This window comes from Sciurus vulgaris, assembly GCF_902686455.1.
Source record: "Sciurus vulgaris genome assembly, chromosome: 16".
NCBI classification, from domain to species: Eukaryota; Metazoa; Chordata; class Mammalia; order Rodentia; family Sciuridae; genus Sciurus; species Sciurus vulgaris.
Genome location: NC_136477.1, coordinates 22,755,186 through 22,765,643, shown reverse-complemented (window position 1 = coordinate 22,765,643; position 10,458 = coordinate 22,755,186). Strand labels below are relative to the sequence as shown.

Genomic DNA, 10,458 nt, shown 5'->3' with positions numbered 1-10,458 from the left:
GCCATTCACTGGCTCCTTAAAACATAAGCCTGATCTAGAGTCCCGTCAAACACTGCACCAGAACTGAAAGGTTCGTGCCCTGAAGAGCTCATCCCAGCAAGGGCAGGGCAGAGAGGACTTAAGCGTCCCTGCTGGCACGTGTCAACCTGCAAGGACCAACAGAATCAGGCAGCCCGCAGGGCCAGAGCCGGGGCTTCCAGAACAGGTGAGGAGGAAATCGAGGTGCCAGCCTGGGGCAGAGGGAGCTGGACTCTGCTACCCAGGAAGCATGTCAGCCCCTCCCTGTCCTCCCCTTCTTCAGGTGGGCTGGGGATCTGTTGCTTCCTGGTTCCAAATGCCGAGGGTCCGCAGTGTCTTGACTGAGGGCAGCAGGTGTGGTGGGGAGGGGCTGCTTGAGTCACCTGCTTCGTGAGGCAGGATGGTGGATGCCAGGCCCTGCCCTCACGGGGTGGTCCTCAGTAGGACAATAGCCACTGGAGGCATGACCTGTGTCTGGAGGGCCACACTCCTGTGGGCTGTGCTGGCCCACATGGGGCTCTTGTGCCTGTGAATAATGGGCAGCCCTGTGCGCACAGGCAGGAAGATGGACGGCACCACTGGTCAAAGATGCTCCTGCTATAGGTTCAAGGCCCATGCCAGGGAAGGGGGAGGCCCTGGAGTGGCAGCTGGTCCCTGGCCTGGCACTGTGTGCATATTCTACACACAAAAGCAGCCCAGGGCCTTGGTGGGCTCCCTGAGGGCAGCAGCTCCTCAGGCCAGCCCCTGGCTGCCAGCTCAGGCCTGGCACCCAACTGTGCCCACCTTTGGCTCCCTGTCTCACCACTCCACCTTTAACGACCTGGCCCAGGTCTAATTTCAGGACAGAGCAGGTCAGGTCATTTCTGTCCCTGTTGGGGAAGGGAAGTTGGAGTCAGAGAAGGGCAGGCTGCCTTTAATAGCTCGGTTACTGTGGGTTTTGTTGACAAAGGGTCCGTTAACATATTGCAAAACAGAACCAGGAAGGAGGTCCGGGTGTAGAAAACATGCCCCTCTCAGCTGAGGCTCGGCAGGATCAGCTCAGTGGGCACGCTTCTCAACCCAGCACCCTGCCACAGGCCCTGGGTCCTGGTGGGGTCAGGAGTGACTGGCACTCACTCTGAGGGTCACTTGGAGGGCTGGTAACTCAGTTGTGGTGAGGCTCAAGGGCAGCAGGGGCTCTGGAGCAAAGTAAGGCAGCTGGAGGGGCATGTGAGGCCAAGGAAGGGGCAGGGCGGGCAGGGCCAAGGGTCCTGGCTCTTCTGCCCACTGAGTCAGGGCACTGCAGCAAGGGCCTGCCCTGCACTTCACACGGCCAAGCGGTGGGTCTGGGTTCAGGTGCGTGATGCTGCTTGGGTGCCCTCTGGCAGGTGTCCCCCGATACAGGCCTCAGTGGACGGGGCAGCTGGGCGTGCCGGGAGCTCAGGCCACCTTCTCTTTCCCATCTTCCCTCGGCTCCTCCTTCAGGTTCTCAGCCACGAGCTTCATTTGCTGTTGAGAGAACACAGGACACCAGATGAGCACAGGAGCCTGAGTGGGGGTCCCGAGGTGGTGGCAGAGGCCTCCGCTCTCTCTGGAAGCCCAGGCAGCGACTGCAAACCCTAGGGAAGCGATGGCCCTGACACTGCCCGTGGCTTCCTGCAAGTCCCAGGGTGTGGCTCTGAAGAGAAAGGAAATGGCCCATGTGGGTGGAAAAGCAAGGCCTTGCTGCACGAGCCCCAGGCAGCAGGAACTTCAGGGTCCTCTCCTCCTCCCTGCATGACCAACGAGGGAAGTGGAGCGACAAGGCCTGGGAGAGGACAAGGCACTGACATGGGGCCAAGTCCTCTCTCTGCCCCACAAGCTGAGCGACCTCAGCAGATGAACCTCGCTGAGTGCGTTTCCGCAGTGAGAACAAAACTGCACACGAAGGCCTTGTCCAGACGCTCCAACCAGTCCTTTGTCCCTACAGCCAGAGGACCACCCTACGCCCCCACCTAGCACATCCTCACTGGGAGCTCCTTGTGAAGTCTCCCAGAGGATGAGGCCAGGAAGAAGGTGCCCCCTGGCCAGCAAGATGGGGGCCTGGCAGGGAGGAGTCAGAGGGAAAGAGTCGCGAGGGTTCATGTGGCTTCCCCACCCCACCTCCCCCGACACAGGTCCCAGCCACCTCTGTCCTGTGGATGCCAGTAAATAGTTCTGTCCCACTTGGTGAATAAAGGTGTAAGTATTTTGGAATTTGGCTTAAAATATACACTCAACATTTGATAATAGCCTTTTACTTACAGAAACAAACAAACCAACAAACAACAACAACAATAAAAAACCTCTGAGCACAAGAGCAGCTGGTGCCCAAGTACCAGGCTGTTGCTCTGGGGAGCCTCGCATGCAACAGACTGGGGACAAGGCCACGCTCCCTCTGGCTTTCAGGGAGAGGAGCCCCTTTGACAGACCATAAAGAAAAGCCTCCATCTTCTGTTTCAACCTGAATTCCCCCGAGAGGGTCCTTCAGGTCTGTCCCTCTCAGGAGAGCACACTTGCTCCCGACAGTTCCTGTCCTTCCTGTGCCTGGTCTGTCCTCCAAGGGCAGCTCAGCATTGGTCTCCAGGGTTGACTCCTCCCTGGGCTGGGACACTCCTGGCCCTGTTCATCCACATCTAAGCAGAGTAGGTAGCTTTTGATGAGGGGAGGGGCCAGGTAGAGCATGGTGACCAGGTGACCAGTGGGGGATGTGTTCACTCTGCAGGGCCCTGGAGCAGGAGTAAACACTGACTGGGGACAGTTGCAATGACCACTGACCCACGGTTGCAATGTTTCTGTAACTCCTGGCTCAATAGGGTGATGGAGACAGTTCGATTTAGTTACTGCCACACACCCCTGTGTGTCTCTCCAGAGGTGATTTCCTGCATCTGTCCCTGGTCACCACTGACATCGCCACACCTCGCACAAGCATGCTGTGCCCATCGGCTGTGGACATAAAATGGCCCCATGGAGGACAACTGTGATTGTCAGTCCAGGGTCACTGCAGACTCCTGGAGCTGGTGTCATTTAATTACCATAAAACTTTTAAAATGTCTTTATGACAGAGAGAAAGAAGAGGATGGACGAGAACCTGCTTCCTGGTTGACAAGTAACCATAAGAAGTTAAAGGCTGAATAAATTGAAAGCAGAACAATAATGAGGACAACACCCCCCAGCTTCTCACAGAATCCTGCAACCACATCATCCTGGCATTTCACAAGGGGAAGGAAATCAAAATGAGTGCATCCGAGCCTCCCCTCCAGGTGCAAACTGCTCCCTCACCTGTGTGTGTGGCTACCTGGGAAGCCTGAGTCATTAGGTGACAGGACAGTAGTGTCCTGGGAGGGGACCTCTGGAGGGAGCGAGGTCTCACAGTAACCAGGCAGATGGGCCTCCTCCCTGAAAGACATGCCCTAACTGAACTTTGTCTTTGGTGCCCAGAACCTGCTTCCCCTGCAGGGCATTTCTAAGGGATGTCCATGAGGTCAGGGTCATCTGCACCACAAAGGTAGGAAGGGCAGCCAGGTACCCCGCAACCCTCTCCTGATGCTGACCAGGTGGCTCAGTGGTTTGCACATGTCTGCCTTTCCTTCACTTGTCCTAGAGCAAGGACACGAGTGACCAAGCCTCATGGCCTGGTCAGTTGGGCCAAACCCACTCTAGCCTCCCTTTGTGGCTGGTCCCTTGGGGTTTAATCTGCCTCCGTGGAGCTTTGTGACTTCCGAGTTGGGCTGGAGCCAAGGGCATCTCAAGGTCAGCTTGGCCAGAGGAAGTGGGTGGGGACCACTGCAGTGCAGTGATGGGCCAGGCACTTCCTCCCAGGGGCGCTACCCCCTCCTGAGGCTCAGCCCTTTGGTTTCTTCTCTTTAGCAATACTGGCAGAGGAGGGGGACTACTGGGGAGGAAGGGAGCAACACTGTCTCCTTTAAAAAAACACATGGCTTCTTTAGGGACCCTTAAATTACACCTTCCATAAAAATGCAGGGAGGATAATGGAGCTGACCTTTTCCCTACAAAACAGTAACATAATGAAGAGAGAGAATGGAATTTTTCTGCAACTCGTGACTCATTAAAACATTCATGGGCCAAATTATTCTTTAAAAAGCACAGGCTGATTTTTTGCACCATTATTAGTAATGATTATAATAGGCACTTAATCATTGAGTATGTCCGCCAAAGGCAGAGCTTAACCTGGGGAAGGATGTGTAATCAAATCCCCTTTTCCCTGTGGGAACACAGCAAGATTTTCTGAGACTGGCAATGCTTTGCCTGGCATTGGGATGAATGCAGTGGACCCCATAAACCTCAGTTGGTCCCTTTGGCCTCTCAGGCTTGTAGCTGAGACTCTCCTTGGCTACACCCACAACGAACTTTAGGGTTCTTCTGTTCTTAGCACTCGGGAAATCACTACCAACTGATTATGCCTATTGCCCAACAAGAAACCTTTAAGCAACGACTCCACGGCCCTGCCCCCGAAACCACAGAAAAGATATCTGAGCAACATGGAAAACCCTGTTTGTTCCTCGGTTCCCAGTCACAGGGGCCTCCCTGGCCCCCAGGCCCTCTAAGTGCAGAACGCAGCGGCCTGACCTGCAGCCCACACAGGAAGGGGCGCTCAGGCCAGTTTGGCAGCAGTGCTGGCTCCGGGGTCCTTGCAGCCTCAGGTGCGGGTCAGGTGATGAGCTGACTTAATTGGTCTGCAGTGTGACCTGTGCATGGGACTTCAGAAAACTCCAAAGTGACTGTGACGTTCAGCTGAGGTGGAGAGCTACTGCCTGAAAGGAAGCTGTGGCTCCCGGGACACTCGGAGCAGAGGGGCAGAAGATCGGCAGCATGTGCTAAGGGAGTTGTGCCTGCTGTCCCTCCGCAGGGGCTGCTGCATTTTAACATCTGGCAGAAGTATAATGGAAGACCTCCTGACAAGTGTCTCCCCTCCCCACCCTAGCATGTCCCCCGCGTCCACCTCAGGAAGCAGCACCACTCCCAGCCAGCTTCGGCTTCTCAACCAGAACCCAGAGCCTCAGGCTCCCGGAAGGCCTGCTGCCTCTCCTCCATCTTGGGTCTGCCGACGGGCCCTGCCCCCTCTACCAGTCAAGCACCCCCTTTCTTCCACCTGTGCTGAGACCACCTCCCAGATTCTTCCTCTCTTGTCACAAAGCAGCCCAAGTGTGATGTTGGAAAACGAGACCCAAACACGCTGCTCCAAAGGTGTTCCATCTGCTCTGGACTAAAATTCACCCTCCCGCCACTTTTCTTGCCCTTCTCTGACTGCCCTACGCTCCAGCCTGGGCATCAGCCCCTGAGCTCTGCTGAAGGTTCCTTCCTGCCACTCAGTCCTCAACCTATCTCCTCCCCACAGGGGTCTCCTGTCTCCGTCACATCCCTCTATTTTAATTCCTGCGCTCCACTCACACCATCTGGTTTTTCATTGTTTGCACGCATACTTTTTTTCCTGTTTTAAATGGTCTGTACCACCTAGCATGCAATTTCCAGAGAGCAGGACCCTGACCAGATCCCAGGCCTGCAGCAGTGCTGGGCACCAAGTTGGGGCTCAGTCAGTTTTGTGGAGGAGTGACCAGCACAGCCACAGACCCATAGGGGCAGCCAGAGGTGCCAAGTCAGCCAGTGAGCTCAGCATCATTATGACCAATAGGGGAAGCCTCCTTTCTCCTGTGGACGTAAATAAGACATACCCAAGTTCTTGAAGCTGGTGTCACTCTCTGGACATGCATTTGTCTGTGACATGTGTGGGATGGCAGGAAACACAGCAAAGCATGGGTTTTATGTCAGAGGTGCCAGAGCTTCAGCCTTTCCCACAGGTCCCTGCCCTGGTAACAGTGATGCAGATTTGGGCCCCAGCCAGTACGATTCTGGCTCAGTGGGCACAGGTTTCTACCACGCCCTTCAGGTGAGGCTCTGGTGAAGGTGGTCTGCAGTTACTGCCATGTGGGCAGTGGAAGGAGGCAACAGGGCCACCAGGAAGGCTGCCTGATTGTCAGCCTGCTCTCAGCAGGAATTAAGCCTCCTCAAGAAAGTCGAGCTCCACTCCAAAAGGGCTGCCACTCACCGGCAGCGCGGTGCAGGCTGCACCCTTCAGTAGCCACGTGGGCTGGCTCTCAGGAAGGCAGAGTCAGTTCAGGTAAAAACAAAAGAACAGGTTTCTTTCCTGATGTCTACTTCACAAATATATATATATTTTTTCCATACCGGGTATTGAACTCAGAGACACTCAATCACTGAGCCATATCCTCCCCAGCCATTTTTTATATTTTATTTAGAGACAGTGTCTCGTTGAATTGCTTAGGGCCTTCCTGAGTTGCTTAGGACCTTGCTAAGTTGCTGAGGCTGGCTTTGAAATTGTGATCCTCCTGCTTCAGCCTCCTGAACTGCTGGGATTATAGGCGTGAGCCACAGTGCCCAGCTCAAATAATCTTTATAGCCTGCCACAAAGTTTCACAGGTGGCTGAAAAGAACTGGATGCTAATGCCAAATGCCAAAGCCAAATAGATGAGGAGTAGTCTGGGGACATCCACCAAGGGGACAGCAGAGCAGTGGCTGAAGGCCTGCCTGGGAGCAGGGCCTTAACCCTGTCTGCTGAGGATTTCTGGAGGATCACACAGAATGTAAATCTAGTGTAAAGCCGAAGTGCAAATGGAAAGAAAAAGAATCAGGATCCCCAAGATGAAAAGTGCGCTATGACTGGTAAAGAAATGAAATAATAAATGTGAAAAGCACCATCAATTCCTTTCGGAACAGGCATCAACTGGAAGTAGCTCACTGCTGTTCTGAACGCAGGCCCCCAGCAGTTCCTCCAGCCTTCAGGGTGAAAAGCCCACCTGTCCTGTCTGGGAGCTGTGGCAGCTAAGGAGGCAGCAAGTGCAACCACACACGTTGCCAGGTCCCTTGGGAGGCGAGACCTAGAGAGATGTATAACCAACCAAGGCTGAGGTGACGATCTGCTCAGCCCTCATCCTTAACTGCAGGTTCTGAGCTGACGGCTGGCCAAAGCCTGTGGGCTCAGGGCTCACGCTGGCAGAGGATGCCCAGAATTCTGAAAATAAAAGGATGAGGTAAACAGTTCACTAAATGGAATGTGGGAGATGGTCCGCTGCCCACATTGGGATTTCAACAAAGGTTTGTTTTAACTTAAAATAGACATTTCTTCAATTTGAAGAGGGGATGAACTTTAATCACAGAAAACAATGACTGTTGCCACCAAGGAAGAGAAGGCAGATGAGCAGGAGAAGCTGCCACAGGCAGCTGGCCGTGCGGAGGCTCTGCACCCCTCCCAGGGCCCAGGAAGGGAAGGAGGCCACGCGAGCCCTGCAGGGCCCCGGGCACTGCAGAGGGCTGGTTCCTTCCACCAGAAACAGCACGCCAGCACCCATGGAAACAGACCCCAGGACAAGGGAGAAGTGCCAGTGTCCCCCGCATCTTCTTCCCTACCTTGCCAGGGAAGTTCCCCCGTCTGATGCCCTTTGGCCCTTTGATAAACACAAACGTCTTCATTCTCTATTAATGTCATCTAATATTTCAAAATCGGTATTATGACTAAAATAAAACGGATGGTAGTATTTATGATAGAATTACGGGGTATGATTCTCAAAACTACACATTCCTTGACTGCACAGGAGATCACCAGACACCCTTCACCCCACCCTCCATCCCCCCACTGCCCGTGGGCCTGGTCCCCGGCCAGGTGAGCATGTCTGCCCCCGGGGCTGACGCTGCCTCTAGAACTCTGGCACTGGGCACCCTCCTAGCAGCCAGGCAGAGCTGGCCTGGTCCACTTCGCTGTGCTTGGCTTTATTTTTCCCCGAGAAAAACACAATAAGTGCTGGGCAGGGATTTCAGCCTATTCACTTGACATCCTTCCCCAGCACAGTTGATTCTCGCTTATTTCCATCTCTAAGCCTCCATAAGCAGGATTAATGGCTACTTCTGTCCTGTGCCTTTCATTTCATTATGATTTTCCATTATGTGTGTCCCCTCCTCGGGAGAGTGGCGGCCCCTGTAAGGAATACTGATGGCTAAATGCAGAGTAACAGGAATGTCACTGAACACTCCTCACTGCTCAGTTATAGGGTCGTGAGCACATGTAGCTGCCAGTCCATGTTTTCTGAAGTCTAGGACTGAAGTGACACAAGACTGTCCCCGTTGGTGACAATGAGCTGTTGAAACCCATTTGGGGTAACCCACAGCACTGAACCACTCAGGGACCACCTTCCCATTCTCTCTCCTGCAGGTCTGACCTTCTAGTGTGGTGTAGTTAACAATAAGCTAAATGATTTTTAAAGCACATGCCTATTTTTTTTCTGATTAAAAATATTATTGGTATAGTTTGCATGTGAAATGTGGTTTTTTCGTTGTTGTTTTTTGGTACTGGAGATTGAACCCAGAGGCACTTAACCACTGAGCCACATCCTCAGCCCTTTTTTTTATATTTTTTATTTTGAGACAGGGCCTCCCAGAGTTGCTTAGGGTCTCAACTAAGTTGCTGAGGATGGCCTTGAACTTGTGACCTTCCTGCCTCAGCCTCCTGAGCCACTGGTATTACAGGTGTGTGCCACTGTATCTGGCTGAAATATGTGTCTGTTGACGTGCTCAAAAAAAATATTATTGACACTCTACTGTCATATGAAACCAAAAAGAACAAATCAAATAACCAAAAATGTTATTGTCATAGCTTGGCTCTGAAATGTCCTCCAAAGACCTATGTGTTAAAGACTTGGTCTGAAGCATGGCACTGCTGGGGTGGTAGAGCCTAGTGGGAGCTTTTAGGGTACTGAGGTGTGCCCTCAAAGGGGACTGTGGGTTCCTGATGAGAAGTTACGCTCTGCCATGCACTGCTGCTGTGCTGTGCTGCCTTGCCACAGGCCCAAAAGCAACAGGATCAATCAATCACAGGTTTAAACCTCCAAAACCATGAGCCAAACAAACTTTTTTTCTTTACACTTTGATTACCTCAGGTATTTGTTACAGTAACTGAAAGCAGACTCACACAGTCATTTATACTGGCATGAAGTTCATCCTGCAAGGAATTTCTAACTGGTCCAGGAAGATGGACTGCTATCCCAGGTTCCTGTGGCTAGTTGTGGACAAGGGAAGAACAAGCTGTCCTGTTCTACTTTCTGATTTGGAGCCTTAGGAGTCCACCTGAGAATTTGATCATATCTGGGAAAGCTGTGATTTCAAGATTCACTTGCTTCTTTGGGCCAGAAGAGCAGGAGACCTGATCTGGATAATTTCCATTTAAGGTAGCTTAGCTTCTGGCTTTTTCCTAAAGCATCTGAGATAAATTGCTTCAGAAAGAAAAAGAAAACAGGAAGGAAGGAAGGAGGGAGGGAGAGAGGGAAGGCAGGGAGGGACATCTTGCCCTCAGGATAGTGGCAAAGGAGACCTTACTGTGGGTTGGGTCTCTGCAGGTAATCTGGCCCGTAAGAAAGGTTCCTTCTCCTCGGTGGGGATTCAGGTTGTGCATGATGTCTGAGCCATCCAAAGCAGCTGACCACTTGAGGCAGAGCGAACACACAGGGGCTGGCCTCGCCTGGACTGTCAGCTGACCTCCATCTGCCCTGGCCAGCTCCTCAGTCCCACCAATGCCCTTGTGGCCTTGGACCTTACAGACAGCCCTGGTGAGGGGAAGGTGTTCCATCCTGGAGAGAGCTGCCTGGTGAGTAAGGGTGGGGCTTCCCTAAGGGCAGGGTCGGGGCCTGGGATCTCCCTGGGAGGAGGATCCTGAGCTGAGCAAGAGAACCAGGGCCTCAGCAGTGCTGGGTGTTTGTCCACCATGCTCACGGCCTAGTCCCACTTGGCATCAAGCCCTTGGGTTTTTCCTTTAGCTGTGATGGCCTCTCCTTATTCTCATGTCCCAGCCTCGCCTGGGAGGACGAAGGGGCTGGGTGGAGGAAGAGCTTGAGGAGGCAGGGGGAGGCCTCTGAGATTCTGGAAGGCTTTTTGCAGTAGGGACTCAATGCGGAGGTGCCTGCAGGTTGGGCTGAGCGAGGACAGGCATGACATCCCCTTCCTGCCTCTCCCAGGTACTCCAAAGAAAGATCTGTGAGAAGCGAGCAGCTTCTGGGGCCACACAGACCTTAATGAACACTGCAGGCACCATGGCTGTTGGGGAAGTCACTGCTCGTCCTCAGCGGAGAAGCAGAATGGCTCACTTCTAAGTGGATGGCGCTGCTGTTCTCTGAGAAGCAGGTGCTCTGCCCAGGCGGGGGCAGGAGGGCGGGCAGAGCACAGCAGAGGCCACACCTGTGTTGGCAGGAGTCCCTGAGTGAGCAAATCCCAAGGTCAGCCCAGCGCTCGGCTTGCAGAGAGTTTCCCTGTGGAGGTCTAACAGTGTGGTCTGCCCACACTCAGGGGACATGGCTCTGTTTCCAAGTTCCCTTTTCTGGGAGAAAACTGAAGGTCACAGGTCAGGTTAGGCCATTAATC

General features: G+C 53.4%; 1 protein-coding gene across 1 annotated transcript in view; it reads right to left on the bottom strand.

The window, feature by feature from the left end:
• Positions 1–910: 910 nt before the first annotated feature.
• The window catches only part of ANO10 (anoctamin 10), a 185,254-nt gene continuing 175,706 nt past the window's right edge, over positions 911–10,458 (bottom strand). The window contains exon 13 of the mRNA XM_079115607.1: positions 911–1,506. Coding sequence (XP_078971733.1) covers positions 1,438–1,506 — 69 coding nt within the window. The 3' untranslated portion in view covers positions 911–1,437. The remainder of the gene's footprint in view (positions 1,507–10,458) is intronic.